This window comes from Notolepis coatsorum (assembly GCF_963971535.1).
Source record: "Notolepis coatsorum genome assembly, chromosome: 1".
NCBI lineage: Eukaryota > Metazoa > Chordata > Actinopteri > Aulopiformes > Paralepididae > Notolepis > Notolepis coatsorum.
The window spans coordinates 85921924-85948016 of NC_140165.1; the positions used below are offsets into that span (position 1 = coordinate 85921924).

At 44.3% G+C, this 26093-nt stretch overlaps 1 protein-coding gene across 2 annotated transcripts in view; it reads right to left on the reverse strand.

Annotated features, from left to right (window-relative positions):
- LOC311227408 (transcriptional regulator ATRX-like) overlaps positions 1 to 26093 on the reverse strand; it is a 183642-nt gene that overhangs the window by 20477 nt on the left and 137072 nt on the right. For both annotated transcript variants that reach the window (XM_084313034.1, XM_084313033.1), the window contains exons 28-30: positions 21477 to 21585; positions 10423 to 10600; positions 6055 to 6246 (exon numbers count right to left, since the gene is read on the reverse strand). In XM_084313034.1, coding sequence (XP_084169160.1) covers positions 6055 to 6246; positions 10423 to 10600; positions 21477 to 21585 — 479 coding nt within the window. The remainder of the gene's footprint in view (positions 1 to 6054; positions 6247 to 10422; positions 10601 to 21476; positions 21586 to 26093) is intronic.

The following is a 26093-nucleotide window of genomic DNA, read 5'->3' on the forward strand; positions in this document are numbered from 1 at the left end:
AATGACATGCTGGTGCTCTAATGTGCCACCTAGTGGCTGAATGTTATCTATAGCACCTTTAAATTAGATCAGGGGTTCTCAAACCTTTTTATACCACGACCCCATTTGATTTAGGATTTTCTTTGGTGACCCCACACTTAACATATCGTGTACTTTCAATGTGGAATTAGGGAATATCAAAATAAAAGCACAAGTTGTTGAACTTGATCATGCATATTTATTAGAAATGTTAATTACAGCACTGTTATCAATAAAACATTTTCTTTTACTTGCCAATGCGCCACCACCTACCCACGACCCCACTTTGGGTCGCGAGTCTTGACCTGTAGTTTGAGAACCGCTGAATTAGATCAATCTGTGGGTTGAGAACCTCTGCTGTAATGAATATCCTGACAACCACAGTCATGTGGAAAGGATTGTCACTTCTTGTTAGAAAATAGCTACCATTCGAACCTGGTGAGACGTTTAATATATGAACTGTACTGATAAAAATATTACAACAGTTAGCCCTTCTATCCATTTTACAATATGCTTTCTAGTGTCCCAGATTACCGAAATTATAGTAAAAGTTATGTGCCTTGTGTTCCAAAAAGCGGCATTTCCGTTTATTTGTAGAACCAGAACAAGAAACCCAAACCTCTCTCCTCTCCGTCTGTCTTCTCTCTCCCCTCTCTATCTATCTCTCTCCCCTGTCTCTCTATCTCCTCTCCATCGGTCTCCCTATCAACTCTGTCTGTCTGTCTCTCTCTCCTCTTTGTCAGTCTCTCTCTCTATCCGTCTCTCTCTCCCCTCTCCGTCGCTCTCCTCTCTGTCTCTCTCCCCCATCCGTCTCTCTCTCCCCTCTGTCTGTCTGTCTCTCTCTCCCCTCAGTCTCTTTCTCTCTCCCCTCTGTCTCCCCCCTCAGTCTCTCTCTCTCCCCCTGTCGCTATCTCTCCCCTCTCTCTCGCTCTCCCCTGTCTCCCCTCAGTCTCTCTCTCCCCCCTCTGTCGCCATCTCTCCCCTGTCTCTCACGCTCCCACCTCCGCCCCTCTCTCTCCCCCCTCAGTCTCTCTATCTCCGCCCTGTCTCTCTATCTCTCCCCTCTGTCTCTCTCTCCCCTCTGTCTCTCTCTCTCCCCTCTGTCTCTCTCTCTCGCTCTCCCTCCCCCCTCAGTCTCTATCTCCCATCTCTCTCTCTCTCTCTCCCCTCTGTCTGCCCCCTCAGTCTCTCCCTCTCCCCTCTGTCTCTCTCGCTCCCACCTCCGTCCCTCTCGCTCCCACCTCCGTCCCTCTCTCTCCCTCCCCCATCTATCTCTCCCCTCTGTCTCTCTCTCTCTCCCCTGTCTCTCTCTCCCCAGTCTCTCTCGCTCTCCCCTGTCTCTCTCTCTCCCCTGTGTGTATATATATATATATATATATATATATATATATATATATTAGGGCTGTCAGTTTATCACGTTAATTAGATTAATTAATTACACAGCAAATTATTGCGTTATGAAAATTAACTAAAAATTAATAAAAAAAAATTATAATAATTTGCATGTTCTTGGTATCTGATTCTAGTGACATCTATGGATCTCAGGGAATGTATTCCCAGTGTCAGAAATACTGTGTCTGTTACTAGGCTTGAGTAAATTGTAATGAACCAAATGAGAATATCAATTCAATTCTTTTTTTCTTTTTTACTGTGAATAACACCATGCTAAAATTTACCAGACCTGAAAAATCTAAGCAAATGAATAAAGGGAAGATGATTAAACAGAAGGTTTTGTAGATACAGTACTGAATTCTGCCATCCGGAAACATGCAATTTGAAATATGATTATAGAATATAAAATATCAGGCCTAAAATGGTTATGCGATTAAAATGCAATTAATTAGATTAATTAATTACAAATCCTGTAGTTAATTAGATAACTTTTTTTAATCACCTGACAGCACTAATATATATATATATATATATATATATATATATATATATATATATATATATATATATATATATATATATATTAGAGCTGGGCATAGATTACATTTTTTAATCTAGATTAATCTACCTGCAATCCTGGAATTAATCTAGATTAAAATGGCTCAAAAAAAAAAAAAGTGTCTGCCAAATGCATTCAAAATGTGTGTTCTACCCAAATAATGACCGGAGGAGGAGATTTATCCTCTCCTCTTCATCTGAGGAGTCACTAGCTGTTCTATCTCCTTGTTCAACAGCATGAACAGGTCTCTTCTTTTTGTAATTTCCAGTGTTTCTTTTAAAACCAGATTTATCGTAATTGTCTGTGCCCTTCCTTTGATGCCATTAACATTGTTACACTGATATTGACAGCTCTCTCCAGTGTCAAATCACTCTCTGTCAGTAGTTTCTTCTGTGCACCTTCATTTCTTAATCCACACACAAACCTGTCTCTCAATGTGTCTTTTAGTGAATCTCTGAATTCACAATGCTGCTGACTGGTTGCTCACACACAGACTGCTGCAGAAGCAGGTTTCTCAACAAATTCAGTGCAAGCTCAGTGTAACGGTTCCATGAATGAAGAGAACACTGAACAGCTACTACAGTCTCAGGTCCACATCCAAGAGAACACTGAACAGCTACTACAGTCTCAGGTCCACCTCCAAGAGAACAATGAACAGCTACTACAGTCTCAGGTCCACCTCCAAGAGAACACTGAACAGCTACTACAGCCTCAGGTCCACATCCAAGAGAACACCGAACAGCTACTACAGTCTCAGGTCCACATCCAAGAGAACACCGAACAGCTACTACAGTCTCAGGTCCACATCCAAGAGAACACTGAACAGCTACAGTCTCAGGTCCACATCCAAGAGAACACTGAACAGCTACTACAGTCTCAGGTCCACCTCCAAGAGAACACTGAACAGCTACTGTCTCAGGTCCACATCCAAGAGAACACTGAACAGCTACTACAGTCTCAGGCCCACCTCCAAGAGAACACTGAACAGCTACTACAGTCGGAGTACAGCTCAATACACACAATTGTTAAGGAGATGCAGACCAGAGAAAGACGTTTGTCTTGTTTACATCAGGGTCTCCCATTTTCATTTCATTCATATTGCTCCACATTGTCATCAAACGGTCCAATATTTCCAATAACCCAAGCCATTTCTGTTGTAAACACTCACGATAGTCCAGTCGATCCTTCCTTTAGTGTGTAAAGTGGATTTCCTCCTCTTGTAGATGTTTTCAAGTGCCGCCCGAGTCACGTGAGCTAACATGCTAACATCAGGGTCTCCCATTTTCATTTCATATTGCTCCAGATTGTCATCAAACGGTCAAATATTTCCAATAACCCAAGCCATTTCTGTTGTAAACACTCACGATAGTCCAGTCGATCCTTCCTTTAGTGTGTAAAGTGGATTTCCTCCTCTTGTAGATGTTTCCCAGTGCCACCCGAGTAACGTGAGCTAACATGCTAACTCGCGTCGTTAATAATGTAAACAAAGCTTGCAACGGACTTATTTTTTCTTGCATTGTGCAGATTCAGACGTCCTCATCGCCGAATTGTGTTATATCCTGAGGACTTCTTAACCTCACCTGTATAACAATGATTACCGGACCACTACTTTAGTTTAACACATTATTCTGACTACAGCTCCGGTAGTGCAATCACTTCCTGGTACCACAGCTGGGAACTACGGCAAGTATTTAAGGACAATACAGACCCAACGATGTGAAAAAGATTAACGGCGTCAATTATATTATCGCGCGATACTAGTCTCGCGATAACGCAGCACGTTAACGCCGTTAACGGCCCAGCTCTAATATATATATATATATATATATATATATATATATATATATATATATATATATAGGCTTATATAGTAAAGGTATATTTGGAGTGTCTTCTTGGCAGATGAGGTTAGGCCACATTAACACTTTGAATGCCGACGACGTGTATTCTCGTCTTATCAGCACCCCCGTTGAGTGCCGACGACGTGTATTGTTGTTTGATTTTTTTATTAGCAATCTGAATTCATATTTCATCAATCGAGTCTCCCGTTGGTACAGCAGACCCTCCAGGAGCTCAGATGGAGAAAAAAACGCCCCCTATCGTCTATCCCTGTGTAACTGCAGGTCAGTCGATTATACTGGGAGATCCCTGTGGGGGTGGCCAACTGGCTCCATTGTGCTGGCGAGCCGTCTGATTATGAGGGATCTGATCGCGAGATGGAAAGCAGCCTGGAATATATATTTACAGTAGCCAATAATCAATCAATAAACGCGATCGATATTTGGAATGGCGATCAGGAATTGGAATAATCTTTTTGGAGAAGGTAAGGAGTCTATGTTACCAGTTTTAGGATAATCAGACCTGTATTCACTGTAGGGTTGTCCCCGACTAATGATTTGGATGGTCGACTAGGATTGGCCAAAATTTGCCGTTAGTCGACTATTGGTAGACTTAAAAAAAATAAAAAAATAACAATATTTTTAAACTTTTTTTTTTTAATCATTCCATTTGGGCTGTGGGGGGTGCTTAATGTCTGAAGGAGTCGACTGAAGGCTTCTTGTCCTCTGCAAAAGCATGCAATTGGTCCACTGATGGATACATCTTGATATTTGTCTAGTCTAGTGTGTTCATTAGATGGGTGAAATCCTCTTTCAGTGCCTCTGTGCCCGTTTTCGTAGGCAGTTAGCCTCTGGTATGCGTGCCATTAGCGTTAGCCACGCTTCTAGGCCTCTTTTCTTTTGGAAAGAATGATAAAAAAAAATATATATAAAAAAAAATGTGTTATTATATTCGACTAAGAGGTTGGCCAGTCGACTACGGCTCCTTTCGACCGATTAGTCGACTAATCGATTAATAGGGGTCAGCCCTAATTCACTGAGATATCAGCATGTGCCGTGTGTGTGTGTGTGATCTTGAGGAAATGGATAATAGATTTTTCAGCCCGCCTCTATAGCGTGCATAAGTACACATATACAATCGATAATCTAGCGTTTATCTAGCGTTTATTCATAAATAGGCCGACAAATGACAACGTGTCTAGTGTATTCGAGAATATTCCAATAAATGGCGTTTATGGGGGAATCTTTCAATTTTCCGATTTTTTTTTTGAGAACGATAGCTTTTCGAAATGCTATAAAAAGGATATGAACAGATTAAAAAACAATCCGTTTCGACAATGTTGACTGCAAACAAGTCAATGATAAGCGACGGGCAGATTAGACACATAGCCATAATTTAAAACATAGATTATGCGTTTTTAACGCTAACATTGAAGTGGATGATGGCATTCAACGGGGTAAAAAGGTAAACAATGCCGGCACTGATAGTGTTAAGAATGACATTAAAGGAACACGGCAACATTATGGGAAATGCGCTTACCATCTTCTTTTCAGTAGAAAAGCTATCCGGCTGCAGGCTAGCCTAGCTTAGCACAAATGAATGGAAGCGGATACGGACCACTAGCTTAAAACTACGGGAGAGGTGTTTTTGGCCAACAGTTAGGCTAGCTGGATCCGCTTCTATTAATTTGCGACAGAGGGGAGAGAGAGAGAGAGAGAGGAAAGAGAGAGAGAGGAGAGAGAGAGGCAGACAGAGAAGAGACAGGCAGACCGAGAGGAGAGAGATAGACCAAAATAAAGGAGATAGGAAAACAGACAGAGAAGAGATGGAGAGACAGACAGGAGATAGAGACAGAGAAGACAAACAGAGAGTTGATAGGGAGACAGACAGAGGGGATATAGATGGAGAGGGGATATAGATGGAGAGGAGAGACAGACAGAGAGGAGAGAGACAGACAGAGAGGCGATAGAGAGACAGACATAGAGGAGAGATACAGACAGAGAGGAGATAGAGACAGACAGAGAGGAGAGAGACAGACAGAGAGGAGATAGAGAGACAGACAGAGAGGAGATAGAGAGACAGACAGAGAGGAGATAGAGAGACAGACAGAGAGGAGAGAGAGAGACAGACAAGATAGCAGTCGGATTGCTTTTCTACTGAACGCACAGAGAGGAAAGCGGTATCTATCTTCTTGTCTGACTCTGGAGAAGACGGCAGGTTCCTGTAAGGTGAGAAGGTGTGGTCACCTTGGGCAGCAGCGGGGTGGTTCTCTTGCTCTTCTTGGAGTTGGGATCGTCCAGCAGGTCGGGCTCGAACATGTAGAGCTCTGTGAGCTCAAACATGGTGAAGTGTCTCTCCATCTGCTGCTGGTCCACGACGCGGAACGACAGGGACTGCTTGGCCACCTGCCGGTCGTAGATCTTCTCCTCCATGGTGCCCTGGACACAAAGCACCCTCAGTTATTACACTGCTGAGTGGAATACTCTATTCTGATTGGTCAATGAACACCTTCATCCACAGGACTTTCAAACAAGATGGTGGGTAAACAACTAGGGGGTGGTCTGGAGGCGTGAACACTTAAGGTAACCTACTTGCGTTCAGCGTCCCACGTGACCATGCCTAGCACGCCCCCGCGGCAGAACGCTCTCCTTCGCGAATACGCTCGTTCAGAACGCAAGCCGCCATCTTTAATGTGTGCCATACTGTAGGTCGCATAGGTAATATTAATAGGTTGCCGCGGCATTATGCATTCGTAATCCCCCCTACATAATAACCACGCAGGTTAATCAAGCAACGCTCGCGCATAATAAGTAGGCAATTGGCACAAGTGTAAATTATACATTAGTCACTCAGTTTTAATATGACGGATAGCTCAACTCGTTCGTCAGCTTGCTGTGGAGCCGCTGGTCAGTCGGTGACAAGTTCGAATCACTTCAATTTATTTTTTTTACGTTTACCGGTAATTAATTTATCATCTCTCTATATAAACGTAACTAGCTATTCATATCAATCGAAATAACGTTCATCTCCGATATTTTTTTTTTAATCCACTTTTTCTCCCATTTTTCAAAATTTTTCTCCCATCCCAATTTCGTATCATCCAATTCAACCCTCCCCTGTCACGAACGCTGTTTCTTGCCTCCCACAAGCCGGCTGCAATGTGGACTAAGTCATACATAGCACAAGTCCCCTCCGGTACTTGAGGTAACAGCAGTCGCATCTTTTCACCTGCGCAGCTCGATCTCTCAGTGGCGAGGAGTAACGCGTGGGAGGCTCACGCTGCCCCCGACACTTCCTGATTCTACTGCGCAGGCGCACCAACCGACCTGTAGGAGTCGCTGTCCACAACGCCCGATCCCCACCCATCAGTTTCCCACCCCCTAATACGGCCAATGTGTATTAGTATGAACGACCAGCTAAACTGAAAGCAATATGGAGCGCTGGGCTCGAACAGGCGAGCCCAGCGTCTCCGCATTCGTGGCAAGCGCCTTGCCCACTATGCCACGTAGCCGCCCGTTCATCTCCGATATTTAAACATGGTCCCCAAAATGAATGGAAGCGAATGAGGAGCCTGACACCTGGGAGGAATGGGGGTGTTGCAGCGTTGGGGATGTTTAAAAAATATAATTTAATATATAATATAATATAATAATTTGTGCTTCACCTAAAAATTTGGTCAGCAGCCTCCACTGATGTAGTGTTGTCACGCGAAATAACGTTATGAATAAAAACGCGAAATAACATTATATAACGTTGCATTACAATGTACAGTTTTTGGTTAATCAGTAAGAGTGTACTGTACATACAGAGTTAAGAGTGTACTGTATATACAGAGTTAAGAGTGTACTGTACATACAGAGTTAAGAGTGTACTGTACATAGAGTTAAGAGTGTACTGTACATACATAGTTAAGTGTGTACTGTACATACAGTGTACTGTACAATACATATAGTTAAGTGTACTGTACATACATAGTTAAGTGTGTACTGTACATACAGAGTTAAGTGTGTACTGTACATACAGAGTTAAGTGTGTACTGTACATACATAGTGTACTGTACAATACATATAGTTAAGTGTACTGTACATACAGAGTTAAGTGTACTGTACAATACAGAGTTAAGTGTGTACTGTACATACAGAGTTAAGTGTACTGTACAATATAGAGTTAAGTGTGTACTGTACATACAGAGTGTAGTGTACAATACAGAGTTAACTCTGTATGTACAGTACACACTTAACTATTGGCGCTTTTCCACTGCATAGTACCTACTCGACTCTACTCTACTCTACTCTACTCGCTTTAGGTACCTGGTACCATGTTGCTTTTCCACTGCAGGTACTAAAATAAAGTACTCAGTTTGTCTCCGTGTGGGGAGACGGGGCTGCTGGTGATCAGCATGAGAGCTCACCGAGTGAATCCACAGTCACTCGATCCTCAATAGGAAACCAACCTAGATTTACCCTGAAGGACTGGTTCTGGCCGAACTGTTCGTTATACAAGTATCACAGAGACATTTCAAATGTACTCACAGTTGCACGAGGGTTTCGGACAGAGATACGGGATGGTTTGAAAGCTCGGCGTTGCTAATAAACATTTTAAATATTTTTTATAAACTGCTCAAAACGGCATTATTTCCGGCGTTGGGTGCATGATGCGCATGCGCTGTGATCACACCAGGCAGCAAACGCCGGAAATAATGCAGTGTTAGGCTAACAACAACGCTGTAACGTTACCAGTCGCGTCTATTTGCTAACGTTAGCATTAGGTAATAACCGGTTTAAAATGGATGGTGATTACCTCACGTTGTGTCTATTCTACTAGCATTAACGTTACTCATACAAACAATCAATAGCGAGTTATATTTATCCCGCTATGTACGATAGCCATGCTAAAACGCTAGCACAACATTAGCACATTAGAACATTCCTTCCACCGTTGTGGAGCTTAAGCCTTAACAAGTCAGCGATCTTTTTGCGAGACTAAACTCTCCGCTCGGTGGCAAATTGTGTTGATGTCGGTTTTGTTTAATCAATAAATGAGGCAGAATACACAGTGACTGTATCGTTTGTTTATTGAACTTGTGCCTGCTGCAACCATAATGAAATCCTATGAGAGACATTAAAGATGGCGGCTTTCTGTTTTCGTTCAGACCAGTTCAGACTCTCCAACTAGTGACGCGTCTCTCTTCTGACCAATCAGTGGTCTGCAGTGTTTCACATGACTTTTATAGTACCAGTTCTACCCGCTTGGCTCGCGCTTGGAACCAGACTCGAGCAGGGACTAAAAAAGTACCAAAAAAGTACCTGGTACCAGCCTGGTACCAGGTACTTTGGTAATGGAAAACCGAAAATACCGAGTAGAGTAGAGTAGAGTAGAGTAGGTACCATGCAGTGGAAAAGCGCCATATGTATGTACAGTACACTTAACTATATGTATTGTACAGTACACTCTGTATGTACAGTACGCACTTAACTCTGTATGTACAGTACACTCTTAACTCTGTATGTACAGTACACTCTTAACGCTGTATGTACAGTACACTCTTAACTCTGTATGTACAGTACACTCTTACTGATTAACTAGAAACTGTACATTGTAACGCAACGTTATATAATGTTATTTAGGCTCCTCATTCGCTTCCATTCATTTTGGGGACCATGTTTAAATATATAATTGAAGTAATTCGAACTTGTCACCGACTGACCAGCGGCTCCACAGCAAGCTGACGAACGAGTTGAGCTATCGGTCGATATTAAAACTGAGTGACGAATGTATAATTTACACTTGTGCCAATTGCCTACTTATTATTAACCTAGGTATTGCGCGAGCGTTGCTTGATTAACCTGCATGGTTATTATGTAGGGCGGATTACGAATGCATAATGCCGCGGCAACCTATTAATATTACCTATGCGATCTACAGTATGGCACACATTAAAGATGGCGGCTTGCGTTCTGAACGAGCGTATTCGCGAAGGAGAGCGCTCTGCCGCGGGGCGTGTGCTAGGTGTGGCCAATCAGAAATGCGTGACGAAACGCTGAACGCAAGTAGGTTACCTTAAGTGTTCACGCGGTCTGGAGGGGGGCTAGGGGGGGAGCTAGGGGGTGGTCTGGAGGGGGGCTAGGGGGAGAGCTAGGGGGTGGTCTGGAGGGGGGCTAGGGGGTGATCTGGAGGGAGGCTAGGGGGGGAGCTAGGGGGTGGTCTGGAGGGGGGCTAGGGGGGAGCTAGGGGGTGGTCTGGAGGGGGGCTAGGGGGTGATCTGGAGGAGGGCTAGGGGGTGGTCTGGAGGGAGGCTAGGGGGGCAATAAAGTTTGCAGAAAGCAATTAGCTGTAATTTCTGTAATTTGTAAAATACCAAACAAAAGGTTATTTATTTAAGTACAGTGTATAAGGTTGCACGATAGTTTAATGTTGAACATGAAAACACACAAACACACACACTGGAACAGAGGACAGAACCATCACATATTAGACAACGATGTGTCTGTTTCTAAGCTTTGCCACAAGAAAACAGAAAATGTAAACACATGGTGGCGCTGGTGCATCGTCACAGTAGCGCTGCACCCTACACCACGGTTCAGGGAAAGCCCCGCCCTCTCCAGAGTGATTACCTGAGCCAGGAAGCGGTAGACAAACACGTTCTTCTGCTGGCCGAAGCGGTAGACCCTGAAGATGCTCTGCATGTCGTAGGACGGGTTCCAGGAGGCGTCGAAGAGGATCACCCTGTTGGCCGCGACCAGGTTGATGCCCAGCGACCCGGCTCTGGTCGAGATGAGGAGCAGACGGCCACTGGGAGGTGCAAAACACAAGAATAAGAGGCCTTAGAGTTGAGTGTGGGAACGGGCACACTGATCCTTAGGGTCGAGTGTGGGAACGGGCACACTGATCCTTAGGGTCGAGTGTGGGAACGGGCACACTGATCCTTAGGGTAGAGTGTGGGAACGGGCACACTGATACTTAGGGTCGAGTGTGGGAACGGGCACACTGATACTTAGGGTCGAGTATGGGAACGGGCACACTGATCCTTAGGGTCGAGTGTGGGAACGGGCACACTGATACTTAGGGTCGAGTGTGGGAACGGGCACACTGATACTTAGGGTCGAGTATGGGAACGGGCACACTGATACTTAGGGTCGAGTGTGGGAACGGGCACACTGATACTTAGGGTCGAGTATGGGAACGGGCACACTGATACTTAGGGTCGAGTGTGGGAACGGGCACACTGATACTTAGGGTCGAGTGTGGGAACGGGCACACTGATACTTAGGGTTGAGTGTGGGAACAGGCACACTGATACTTAGGGTCGAGTGTGGGAACGGGCACACTGATACTTAGGGTCGAGTGTGGGAACGGGCACACTGATACTTAGGGTCGAGTATGGGAACGGGCACACTGATACTTAGGGTCGAGTGTGGGAACGGGCACACTGATACTTAGGGTCGAGTGTGGGAACAGGCACACTGATACTTAGGGTAGAGTGTGGGAACGGGCACACTGATACTTAGGGTCGAGTATGGGAACGGGCACACTGATACTTAGGGTCGAGTGTGGGAACGGGCACACTGATACTTAGGGTCGAGTATGGGAACGACCACACTCATCCGTCGCAAAATGGAGAGAAAACAGATGGAAGGTCTGGGGTTTGGGTGGAACAAATGGATTCCTCCACAATCGCAACAGTTGTGATTGGAAGGTCAAGAAAAGAGGGCGGGCTTGGGATAGGACAGCTGTCGGTGACGGACTCATCGCCAGCCCTGTACAATAAACAGAATGTAGACGGACAGCCACAGATCAGTGTGGTCGTGTCCTAACTTTATTTACGCTGTTTGAGATCATTTATAAATGTCTCATATCCAAACAGTAAACACAAGGTGCTTTCATTACAGGTCACCACAGTAACCAGTAACCCAAGCACACAGCTCATTCTAGACACCATTCACTCAAATGTTAATCTAGACTACCGTATTTAAAGATGCAGTGTGAAGGGTAGGGCACCAGGACCATGCAGTCACCGTAATGTCCAGGAAGGCTGGATCAAGTGTATGAAGTGTAGAGCAGTTAGCTCAATAGTTAGTCTCACGTAAAGCCCTCACGAAGCACCGCACATCCACTCATATCTGCACTCATGCTGCTTAAAATTACTGTTGCCCGCATAAATAACAGCAGGTAGCTACTGAATGAAAGCCAGGATCTGTATGAAGCCATTATTGATGACCTTCCACCCTACATCACTTGATTGCTGGACTGGAACACTGGACCTCATCATACTCACTCTGGTGATTAGCTTTTACAGTTTGCACTGAATTGGGAAAATCTGCTTTTAGCTTCTGTGCCCCAGAAACATTTTGCAATGTACTTTAAAACTCAATTTAGTAGTAGCTATTGGTCAGATTAATTCTTTAACACATTCGGGGCCATTGGGATTAGACGGGGCCCACTCTATATGGCCAGCATATCATAACAACCTTTCATTGTGCGTGAGGCTGTTTGTAGAGCTAAATCTATACTTTATATTATTGCTATCAGTCCATTCTCATTGTCAATTGACACTATAAACAGTCCCTTCAATATGCCTTAAATAAATTCTTTTTTCATCAATACGTTCCCATTTTATAGCGTCTTGAATATGAACGTTATAGCAGAATGTTCTGGGGTATTTCCTGGAACGCGAGATATAGGGTGCTAAGCTAATAACGTTAAATCGAATGACGTTTCGGCTATAGACAAGCTAGAGTTAAAACTCAAAATGCATATTGTCGGTATCATGGTCCACCATGAATGCATGAAAGGGGGGGGGGGGGGGGCGTGGGACGTCGTTTCTGATTATTGATTACCAATAACGGCATTAGCCTCAGTAGCCTCATTTGCTGACCGGGTGGACGGCAATCAAAGCAAGGCCCGACCAAGCTGAAATTGACGTCATATCGCTCTTACCTGTGGCCGGTTGGACTGCAAAAAGAATTTCCCAGTTATCGATCGCCATCTGGTAGATCCATATGTCCATTGACTGATGCTATATTCCTTTACTGCATACTGAATTCAGCGTCCCAAAAACTATTCCAGGCGATCGGCTACACGCATAGCTTTAGGCCAGGGGTCTCAAACTCAATTTACCTGGGGGCTGCTGGAGGTAGAGTCTGGGTGAGGCTGGGCTGCATCAAATATTCCACAAAAAAAGGGTTTAAAGTAGGGATGTCCGATATTATCGGCCGACCGATATTATCGGCCGATATCGGCAGTAAAATGTGATATCGGAAAATATCGGTATCGGTAAAAAAAAGAAAAAATTTTTTTTTTTTACATTTATTTAACCTTTATTTACCCAGGCAAGCAAGTAAGAACCAATTCTTATTTTATTTATTGTCAAAAGTATGCATGTTGGTTTAATTCAACAACAAGAGATATGTAATGTTAATTTTAACTTTTTTAATTATCATATTTTGCACAGATAATGCTTATATTTAGAAAGCCTTTTGAATGCATCCAGTGAAATTATTAATTACCTGAAATTATTCAGTTTTTTTGGGGGGAAACCCTGCATATATCGGTATCGGTTGATATCGGTATCGGTATCGAAATTAAGAGTTGGACAATATCGGAATCGGTAAAAAAGCCAATATCGAGCATCCCTAGTTTAAAGTATTCCAAAAATGTATTAATACATCAACAAACTACCCCTTTGGCTCATCATAAAACCTCAAAAACACCAGCAACTGAGCATTCTCAGTGGTGTCAGTGGACTCATCCACAGCTATGGAAATGCACTGTGCATTTTTTGTATTCTATCACAGCCAGTATTTCAGTTATTCTGGTTGCTGTGCTATCTGAGGAGGATTTGCTTTTGTTTGCCTTCAAACATGGTCTCCATCACTTCAGTCATACATTATTTTATTATTTATGCATCAGAGAATGGCTTCTTGTGTTTAGCCAACACCCATGCCACTGAGTGAGCAGTGACACTTGGTTGCTTTTTATCGTTGTGACATAACTAGCTTGATATGATGATTTCATTCCATTTATTTTTGTGGTTCTTAGTGCTGAAAGGTTGCATCAAAATAACCTTTGTTTCGTATTGGCGTTTCAAATTGAGTTTCAAATTGCCACTCTTCACAAGAGCTACCGTTTCTTGGCACATTGTGCTGGTTGGAGGGAGGATGAACGCATATTTTTCAGTCCATTCACCTTTGAATTGCAGCGATTTTCACTGTTGACTTTTATTTTACTGGCCATCTTTGAACATGCCATATTTTTCTACTATCTGCCTGCTGGTAAAAATGATGCTACTCGCTACAGTACCTGCAGATTAGACTACCTGTAAATGCGCTGTCAACTCTCGCTCTGACTCCGACCCGTTGAAAGACAACACGCATTCCGTGAAGACCCGCCCTACTCTGCTCTGATTCGCAGACTGTGGGTGGGTGGGGGGGGATGCTGACGGGACGCTGAATATGATTGGACCAAAGCAGTAGACAGACAGACAGTTGGAGCAGTGCAGAGGAGATAGCAGAGAATTTCGAGGATACCTGCTATACGCACTGATGACAGGATATATTTCCTTCTACTTGGTATCACTCCGGAATCACGTTTCAACCACTAACGTTGCTGCCATGAGCCTGCGCTATGGTAGCCTACAAGTGATAAAATAAATAAAACGGCCAACTCGCGCAACAAGTTGCACGCGGCGGCGCGGGCCGCATTAACACTACACTTTGATGTCAAGTAGGGGGCCGCAAAATATCATCCAGCGGGCCGCGAGTTTGAGACCCCTGCTTTAGGCTAACAGAAAAGTCCATTCATAAAAAATAAAATAAAAACACCGGTCTGTAACAGGGAACACTGCATTATCGAGACAGCGCCCCTACGAGGATCTGGCTGGTAATGCACTTTTGCGAATTCCAAGAGTAGGGTAAATCTGCAGTGCCGCTCGGTGACATTGAGTAGGATATTACAATGGAATAAAAGCCAAAACAACCTTGCCACGTATATATACGTGGTTGGCCCTTTAACACATTCCCTGCCACGCTTATATCCATCAATGTTTGATCACTGCCACCAGTCTAAGCCTATGGAGATGTTTACCTTCTTTGCAGGGCTATAACTTTTTAAATTGTATTGCTAAATTGACATTACTATGGCCCATTCAACATCGATTATCTATCGTTCAGGATGTAGGAACGTTTTACTTTTTCATTCATAGGTTCATACGAAAATACAGTCTAGAATATAAATATGTTTTTATCGTTTTCTGCAGTAATTCCTAGAACGTGAGATATAGGCATAAACGCATATATAGATGATCAAATGCCGTTTGTTGGCGATACACGCTATATTAAAATGTTCAACTGTACATGATCCTAAACATTATGACTGATCATGCGCGGGTGAACGGGGGGGGGGGGTGTTTATAATTCCGGGATCGTCTGTAAATGCTTTATGTAGTATGGGTGATATATTGATCGGAGCAGTTTGTAATAAACAAACACGCTGAAAATGACGTCATTGTCCTCTTACCGTTGGCCAGTGAGAATGGAGCAAAAAGATCCCACTTATTTGACGCCGATCGAGTCGATCCATTTCCGGTTTGTATAATAATAATAACAGCCCAGGGCGGTCAGGTGGCGTAGCGGAGATTGGTTCGTCACCAACGCCGGAGCCGCTGGATTCGCCTGTTCGAATCCAGCTCCCGGCGTGTCACCAGCTTGGCTGGCCGTTCACACTAATACAATTGGCAGTATTAGAGGGTGGGAAAGCTGGCGGGGTGGGTCCGGGTCGTTGTAAACAGCGACTCCTACAGTTCGGTCGGGGCGCCTGCTCAGCGCGGATAGGATCTAAGGGGGGTAGTGTGATCCTTCCACACGTTACACCCTCTCAGTGAGAGTCCGCGCTGCCAGGTGAAAAGAAGCGGTTGATTGGCTGGCTGGACGTGTGTCGGAGGAAGCACGTGATAGCCTCCACTCTCCCAGACCGACTGTGGGGGGTAAGTGCGCAGCGACCAGGAAGGGGATTGGGAATTGGCATAACGACTAAACATTGGGATGGGAGAAAATCGGAGGAAAAAGGAGGGGGAAAAAAGATCAATAAAAAAAATAATAATAATAACAGCCCAAATCATGTCAATTATTGAGTTATGGCAGCGATCCATATACACTGTGTGTGTCTTGAGTCCCGCGACAATATGCGAGTGCCGGACACATTTCCAAGACGCACCGAGATCGACTGGTCCATTTCCGGTTTGGAAACTCGCTGATCATCCACCAGGGGGCAGTATTGAAGCATTGCAGAGTTGTGCATGCTCCCACTGCATCAGACGAGGCTCCGTGAGGGAATTATGAATAACATGGCGAAAAAATGAAATATGATCTCAATAACGTCGTACGCCGTGGATTGGCAGAATTCGCATGAACTTGAAACACGTCGTAAGCCGTTTCCGGCGTGGGATGTGTTAAGCATGGTGCCGAAACACGTATATATATACGTGGTTGGCCCCGAATGTGTTAATAGCCAACCATTTCACCACAGTCTACAGTTTTAAATTATTTTAAATGTTGTAAATTTATTGACTTTCTACATAGTTTTTTTCCCGTATTTTTTTAGCGATCTAAAATCATATTGCATCACGCGAGCCTACCCGAGTATACACGAGCGGCGCCGGAGATCATATGTGGAAAAAAGCGCCCCCTATCGTCTTTCAGATGACATAAGGGATTTTGGAATGGACTCAATGAAAATGGATGGGGAAAAAAATCCGGTACTCCACATTTTCCAGTCCACTGATCCAGCCGGGGTTACCACAGTTCATTCTGGAGACTCTGAGCCCCGCTGATCATGGAGTTCTACTGTATCGCGTTGGATCTATACACTTATCGATTTTTTCGAATGGTGATCAGGAATTGGAATATACCAGTTGGATACCATCTGATGTCAGGTAAGGACTCTATGTTATCAGTGTTAGGATAATCAGACTAATTTTGATGAAGTTATAAGCTGTTTTGTGAAATGGGCTCTTTCGGTTTCACTGTAAACGTCCGAGAGGAAATGAACACAGCGATTATCCGTGCGCGGCCCGAATGTGCTTGCGTGCACGTATAATATTGATCATCTAGCGTTTATTTGAAAACGATTCATAAAAAGGCAGACGAATATCAACGTTGTGGAATATTCCAGTAAAAGACGATTTTCATAGAATGGTCCAGAATGGGCTGTTTTCTATCTCAAAACGGGTGCTTTTCTAAATGCTCTGTAACGGAAATGACGCGATAAAAAACCAATCTGCCTTGACAGCACTGACTGGAAAATAGTCTTTGATAATGCGATGGGCAGATTAGACACATAGCCATAATTTAAAACATAGATTAGGCGATATTAACGTTAACATTGGCGCCGATGGTGGCATTCAGGGGGTAAAAAGGAAAACCCGGCGTGGCACTCAAAGTGTTAACCAACTTCGAAAGAGTGCCTAAGCTTAACCAGTGTAGAAACTTGCCGTCCCACGATTGGCGCTCATGTCACATGACCTGGCCAATCAGAGCGCAAAGCGGGAACCCGGAAGCGTTGTAAAAAGGCTTCAAGCGGCAGGGCCTCAGAACGATGACAGATTACAAAGGCACCTCCCTCAAGCTGAACAGTGACATCTCCTTAGAAAATTATCTCAATACCTTCTATGCGAGGTTTGAGGCTGGGAATAACAACACCAGCCTACAAGCCACTGCAATGGAGTGGGGGGCCACTGCCGATGGAGACTCAGTGTTCAGGGTAACAGAACATGAGGTGAGGAGGACCTTTAAGTCAAGTCAAGTCAAGAGTTTTATTTGTCACGGCATACAAGTATACAATGAAATGCGGGTGGTCTTGCCCGCAACGATGTGCAATACAGTGGTACAACATATAATAGAATCCAATAAAAACAACATTGTGCAATAAACAGGTAACAGGTAACATGGTGTGACATCTCGGTATCTGTACATAGTTATTTACAGAGCATATAGGACATGCTAGGTAGCTTTGGTAGTAGTGCAATACACTGTTACTGTTGTTATACTAATTTAAAGTGGCCTTTCCTTTTGGCCATAAGTGGGTGTGTGCGACATGAGTGTGTGCCCGCTCATGTTAAAGTGTTAAAGTGGCTGCTAGTGTGTGAGCGTGCACAGCGTGCGTGTCGCGTGTGTGCTTATGTGTGCTTGTGTGTGGATAGTTCAGTGTTCTGTGGCACTCAATGTTCATTGTTCAAGGCTCTGATGGCCTGGGGGAAGAAGCTGAGCCTAAGCCTCTCTATTCTAGTAGCTGGGGTTCGCAGGCGTCTGCCTGACCTCAGCAGCTGGAACAGGCTGTTATTGGGGTGGTGGGGGTCTTTCATTATTCTGCAGGCTCTGGATTTGCACCACCTGCAGGGGAGGTAGTGCAATACCCGTGGTACGCTCGGCTGAGCGCACCACTCTCTGTAGGGCCTTCTTGTCCTGTGCCGTGCTGTTTCCATACCAGGCAGTGATGTTTCCGGTCAAGATGCTCTCTACAGCTCCTGAGTAGAAGGACTGGAGTATCTTCCCCGATACTCTGAACTTCCTTAACTGTCTCAGGTGGTAGAGGCGCTGCTTTGCCTTCTTTACTACTGTGTCTATGTGTGTTGACCATGTTAAGAAAGTGAATATCAGGAAGGCAGCAGGACCGGACGGTATCCCCGGCCGCGTCCTAAAAGTCTGTGCCGACCAACTGGCCCCGGTATTCACTGACATATTTAACCTGTCCTTGGAACAGGCTGTCATCCCCACCTGTCTGAAGAAGTCTACTATTATCCCTGTACCCAAAAAATCCAAGCCTGCTTGCCTCAACGACTACCGCCCTGTAGCTCTCACCTCCATAGCCATGAAGTGCTTTGAGAAGCTAGTAAAGGGCTACATCTGCTCCTCCCTCCCCATCAACCTGGACCCCCTGTAATTTGCATACCACCCCAACATGTCCACGGAGGACGCCATAGCCCATGTGCTGCACACAGCAGCATCACACCTGGACAAGAGGCAGGGGAACTATGTGAGAATGCTGTTCATCAACTACAGCTCAGCATTCAATACCATAGTCCCCTCCAAACTCATAGCCAAGCTCAGGGACCTGGGCTTGAACTATGACCTCTGCCAGTGGGTCTTGGACTTCCTGACGGGTAGACCCCAGGTGGTAAGAGCAGGCAACTGCACCTCCTCATCCATCACGCTCAACATAGGGGCCCCCCAGGGCTGTGTTCTGAGTCCCCTCCTCTACTCCCTGTACACACATGACTGTGTGGCACAGCGGAACAACAACACAATCATCAAATTTGCTGTAGTGGTGGGCCTGATCTCTGCCAACGACGAGAGGGCCTACCTGGAGGAGGTCAAGGTTCTAGCGGGATGGTGTCAAGAGAACAGCCTCTCCCTGAACGTCAGCAAAACAAAAGGAGATGATTGTGGACTTTAGGAGGTCGGGGGTCAGGGACTACAGCCCCCTCAGCATCGACGGGGCACCGGTTGAGAGAGTGAACAGTTTTAAGTACCTCGGAGTCCACATATCCGAGGACTTGACATGGACCTCACACATTGACAGTGTTGTGAAGAAGGCACGGCAACGCCTCTACTTCCTCAGACGCCTAAGGAAGTTCCAAGTCAGTCAGAAGATCCTTAAGAACTTCTACTCATGCACAATAGAGAGCATCCTGACTGGCAATATCACCTCCTGGTTTGGGAATAGCACCGCACAAGACCGTAGCAGACTACAGAGTGTGGCCCGCTCAGCCGAACGCACAATTGGAGGGGGGCTTCCCACCCTCCAGGGCATTTAAAACAAGCGGTGCATGGGCAAGGCTAAGAGAATTATCAAAGACTCGAGCCACCCAAACAACTGCCTCTTTGAACTGCTGCGGTCAGGCAAGCGATACCGGAGTCTCATGGCAAGCACAGAGACTCAGAAGAAGCTTCTATCCCCAGGCCATCAGGATGCTCAACGAACAATAACACTATGTAACAACCATCAAATGCACTCACAGCACACGCATACACACGTACACACTCACTTTAAACATACAACTCACTGCAGCACCCACTTTAACCACTTTAGTACACCTAAGCACACTTTATATTTATCGATAAAGAATTTGCACTACAACCCATACCTCATTACACCTTACTGTAAATTATATTGTACCTAAATTGTACCTCATCCCACTTCTGCTTTGCACTGTATAGTATATTGCAGTGGTTCCCAAAGTCGGGGTCGCGACCCAAAGGTGGGCCGCGAGCAGCCACGGGTGGGCCGCGAGATGATTTAAAAAAAAAAAAAAAAAAATATTTTTTATTTTTTTATTTTAATTTTTTTTTGTCAGGCCACTGAACTTAGAAGCAGGCCAGGACAGTGTTTCTAGTTGTATTCTAAAATTCTATTCTATTGTATTCTAAAATGTGACTATATGGTTTTATATTAACTTAATAAATAAACAAAAACGAAAAATCTACTTATTTCAACGAACATTTCAAACTAAATAACAGATTATGCACATAAAACGCTGAAAACAACCGAAGCAACAATAGTATTTTAATGAGGCTATTATTATTATCATTATTATTTTGCAACAGGTTAGCCCTCTCATAAATAGCACATATAAATGAATAACTAACTTGAACTAACTTAATAGGATTGAAGTGATATTTGGCTTAAAAAATCGGTCGCCTGACAAAAAAAAAAAAAAAAAAAGCCAGACGATGTGCATTGGGCCGCGGCTCTCTGACGCCTTATTTTCTGGGCCCCGGCCTGAAAAGTTTGGGAACCCCTGGTATATTGTATGGTAACTCAGTTACCTCTACTCTACATAGAGCATTGTATATATGTATACTGAACATTTTTGTCTACGTACTTGACTTCTATTTTATACTTGCTATACTTATTTTATTATCTATTTTTGCCTAGCAGTCTCTGGAGCGAAACAGAAAGAAGCATTTTGTATAAAAGTATTCTGTACTTCTGTATGACAACTAATAAAGAAACTTGGAACTTGGATGAGTTTACTTGCAATACCGGCGCACCGTGCCACAGTCACTTCACAACACTTAAAGTCCATCGTGACTGTGGATATACTCACGGACCTCCGTTACATGACTGTTTCATGCAGCCCATGGCACTTCTCGTTTGTGTTTATGCAGGTCTCTGCCAAATAATTTGTTGTTGACGAAAGATTTTCGTTGCCGAAATTAACACCGCCTGCCCCTGGACATGTGGATTTGATGGTTTTCAGGAATCAAAAACGTTTCCAAAACATTTCAAAGCACAAACATGTACAAGGTTCTTCGAGCCCGGCGTTGTTTTGTAAAGCATTATAAATGGTAAATGGCTGCTTTTTTATAGCTTTACAATTTGTTACTCACATTTTACCCATTCACTCACCGACGGCGGAGGCAACCATGCAAGGTGCCAACCTGCTCATCGGGAGCAATTAGGGGTTAAGTGTCTTGCTCAAGGACACATCGACACGCTGCCCGGGAGGAGCGGGAATCGAACCGGGAACCTCCGGATTTCCAGATGACTGCTCTACCTCCTGAGCCACTGTCGCCCCCCATTATACTGATGTTTGATGTGTGTGTTACACATTAGAACAATGTGATTGCACAGTTATCTACGCAGACTGGTGTAGTGATCAGACATAACGTACCAGACATTGGCAGCATTGTTGAACTCTTCTGCCCATTTCCGCCTCAGGGTGACACTGGAGGAGCCGTCGATACGATAGTAGTCAGCGTTTCTGATCCAGCTGCCTTTACCTTCAGAATCACAACAGTGAAGCGGAAGCGGAATCAGAATCACAGAGTACATTTACATGTTCCAGGAATCCATCTGTGGCATATTTACATATACAACTAGAAGGGCCCCCAAGAGAAATGCCTACAAGCCGTTGGCAAGCGGGCAAAGCCCTACCCATCTGGTTACAGCTGTCTGACACAAAGCCCTATAGCCTAGTGACAATGCCCCCAAAATGTTGAGATACCCCTACCGGAGGTAGAACAAAACACAAGAATGTTTTTCCTCATCTCTAAGGTCTCCCATATATGAAATGGATTCTTGTATAAAAATATTTTACTGCAAAACTTGTTAAATTGATAGATATTGTTATACACCCCCAAAGGAAAAAATAACCAAAATATAGCCTGGCCGTATGGGAGTTGAGACATATAAACTCATGTAGATTAATAATACAAGCTCCAAGAGCTTTCAAACTTGACATGCTAGCAGTCAGACAGTTGCTTAACATAATAGAAAAAACTGGATGTGAATATCTTTATGCACGTAGGAAATATATACCTATGTACACATACTTAAAATAAGCGGAAATGTAAAAAATGTATATCTATGCAGAATGTTCTCATTTACTTTGTAGTAGCTCTGCCATGGATTGTCATAGAAACACAGATGAGGGCTTTTTCGGAAAGGTGTGGTTGTGCTGAATCCAGCAACACCACATGTGTAAATATATATGCATGCATGGTCAGGGAGTTACATCAGTAAATGTATGAGGTGTCCTAAATGAAAGAAAATTAAACATTGACATAATGAAGTCTTCAGTCCAAAGCCCATTATCAGTGGTGAGAAGCATGTTGACAAATTCAATGTTACTGCAAAGTAAAGTCACTTGAGGTAATGTTCTGGTCTATAATGTTAATATATTTATGATACATTTAATAAATTATACATTTCATATGATACATTTTATGATACTTCATATGGAAACAAAGATGCAATTGAATCAGGTTGAGATAGAAATAGAACACCTTTATTTCAATCTACTGCGTTCTGAGCCCCCTGCTGTATTCACTGTACACACATGACTGTGTGACCAGGTTCAGCTCCAACTCCATAGTGAAGTTTGCGGACGACACGGTGGTGGTGGGGCTGATGTCTAATAATGACGAGAAGGCCTATCGGGAGGAGGTTGATGAACTGGCACGCTGGTGCCGGGATAACAGCCTACTCCTGAACATTGGTAAAACCAAAGAGCTGATCGTGGATTTTAGGAGAATACAGCAGGTGACACACACGCCACTGCGGATAAATGGAGCTATCGTGGACAGGGTGAGCAGTTTCAATTACCTGGGAGTACACATCACAGAGGACATGACATGGTCAACACACATAGATTCTGTGGTGAAAAAGGCGAAACAGCGCATCTATCACCTGAGACAGTTAAGGAAGTTCAGGTGCAAATCCAGAGCCTGCAGAATAGACTCCGGCTCAGCTTCCTTCCCCAGGCCATCAGAACACTGAACTCTCTCTCTCTCACACTCACACACACACACACACACACACACACACACACACACACACACACACACACACACACACACACACACACACACACACACACACACGCTGCAACCGCTTTAAACAATCACTTTAAACTAAATGGAAAAGTCACTTTAAAGGAATGAAGAATATAAAAGTCACTTTAAGGAAAGAACAGATGTGGTTCTTGTATAATAATAATAATACATCTATTTTATATAGCGCTTTTCAAGGTGCTCAAAGACGCTTTACATGGGCAGGAGAGACAAACTATGGCAAAACAAAAAACAGAACAAAACAGAACAAAATAATACATGACAAAATAAAATAAAATAAAACCGACAGAATTAGAGGTCAAAAGCAAGATTGAAAAGGTGAGTTTTGAGGGCTGATTTAAAAGATGTCAGGGTGTTTGCATCACGGATATGGCTGGGGAGGGCATTCCAGAGGGAGGGGGCAGCAGCAGCAAAGGCCCTGTCGCCCCAGGTCCGGAGCTTGGTCGTGGGAGGTGTTAGGAGGTTGGCATCTGCAGACCTAAGGCGACGGGTGGGCGTGTGACGGTGGAGGAGGTCGGACAGGTAGGGAGGGGCAAGGTTGTTGAGGGCTTTAAATGTGATGAGTAGTATTTTAAAATGTATCCTGTATTTGATTGGAAGCCAGTGGAGGTCGTGGAGGACAGGGGTGATGTGATCAGAGCGACGGGTGGAGGTGAGCATGCGGGCAGCAGAGTTTTGGACATATTGGAGTTTATTGAGAATAGTGTTTGGTGAGCCGTAGAGGATGCTGTTGCAGTAATCTAGTCTTGATGATATGAATGCATGAACCAGTGTTTCAGCAGCGGAGAGTGATAGGGAGGGACGAAGACGAGCAATGTTCCGGAGGTGATAGAAGGCCGATTTGGTTATGTGGTTCACATGGGGGAGGAAAGAAAGGGTGGAGTCCAGGATGATGCCAAGGTTACGGACGTGAGTGGAGGGGGTGACAATGGTACCATCAATATTTAGGGTGAAATCCTGGGTGTGGCTGGTGAGGGATTTTGGACCGATAATGATGATTTCTGATTTATTGCAGTTTAATTTGAGAAAGTTATTTTGCATCCATGTTTTGATGTCTGTGAGGCAGGTGCTGAGGGTGGAGAGAGTGGCTGGAGTGATAGTCTTGGTGGAGAGGTAGAGCTGAGTGTCGTCTGCATAACAGTGAAAACGCAGGCCATGTTGGCGGAGAATCAGACCAAGTGGAAGGATGTAGAGGATGAAGAGCAGGGGACCCAGTACTGAGCCTTGGGGGACACCATGAGTGATGGGGGCAGTGGGGGATTTGCAGTTGTTGATAGAGATGAATTGGTGCCTGTGTGAGAGGTATGATTGGAGCAAGGTGAGGGGAATTCCGGAGATGCCAACGGAGAACTGGAGACGAGTGATGAGGATGGGGTGACTGATGGTGTCAAAAGCAGCGCTGAGGTCTAGGAGAATGAGGATGGAGAGGGAACCAGAGTCGGCAGAGAGGAGTATGTCGTTGGTGACCTTTAGAAGAGCAGTTTCGGTGCTGTGTTTGGTGCGGAATCCGGATTGAAATGTATCATAAAGGTTATAGTATAGTTTAGTTTAGATATAGTAAGTAAAACATAATAACAGAGTTAAAATTGTATATTGTATAGTAGTGTACATAGGAACCAGTGCCTTCTCAGGAATTTAGCATGTCTATTTTTATCATGCACATCTTATGTCTTACCTATTTTTTTTCTATGTCTATTTTATTATTGTATTATTGCACAATCGATGCAGGCATGACCACCCGCATTTCACTGTATGCCCTGGTATGTATGTGACAAATAAACCTCTTGATTCTTGATTCTAGCAACACATCAACGTCACTCATCCACATTATCATCAGTGACTAAATGGATCATATTTGGGCAGTCAGGGAAAGAGCAAGAGCAAAACTCAGTGCAAGTCAAGCCCACTGAAAGACATTGGGATTTGCTGGCATCATTGTCTATCTGTATGTCATGTATGTCATATATGTCCTGATGAATTGAAAATGGGGGACCCTGATGTAAACAAGACAAAAGTCTTTCTCTGGTCTGCATCCCCTTAACAATTGTGTGTATTGAGCTGTACTGTATTGTACCCATTCTGCAATCTGTTAATAAAGTTTTCAATCAATCAATCAATTGCAGTTTCCATCTCTATAGTACAGGTGGGTGATGTCTCAAACTTCCTTAGGTGCCGGTGCTTTCTGGAACATCACAGGTTCAATGGTCCCATCTTCTCTGAGCCTCCACCCTCTACCAACTGGGTTCCAGAGAAGAGGCTTGGCCAGATGGCTGTTTGGTACAAGGCTCTCAACGCATGTTGCTGGAAGGCATCTTCTGTTGGGGGTAGATTTGCAGCTGATGAATCTTTGGTAGATGCTAGTGTGTACCTCAGCTCATCCAGGTTGGTGAAAGGACGTCCATTCTCCATTTTCTTTTGGCCATACAGGAGGAGGGCATACTTTCTTGCCACAGGAAAAGTCTCCTCTAGGCTTTCAGACAGTCTAAAATTGGCCATTTCTATTAACTCACTCAGATGGGTCTTCAGTCTTGTGAATGCAGTGGTCTTCCCAATTCTGTACAAGCTGCTTGTGGTAACGCAACCTGTGAGGGCGTGGCATGCAGGTAAACACTCACAAAGTGCTGCTCCAAGCTTCTGATCGATGGATCTTTCCTTTGGGCCATGTCCAGAGTGCATGAACACTGTTGAGGATCCAAACATCCCTTTACTTGAATAGTACACAAGCAAAACCAGTACATCTGTATCATCACATTTGACAATGAGACGAGAATGTGACTGTGCAAAGTGTATTGCATGTAACACCAATCTTGTGTCAGCCTCCTCCTGGTCACTATAAAGATCTGTCAAGCTGTCAAGGCCTGACTTGCTAATCGTCTTAACCTCCTCACCATTTTCAAAGCCACCTGCCAAGATGACTGTGTTCTCTGAAGAGATCC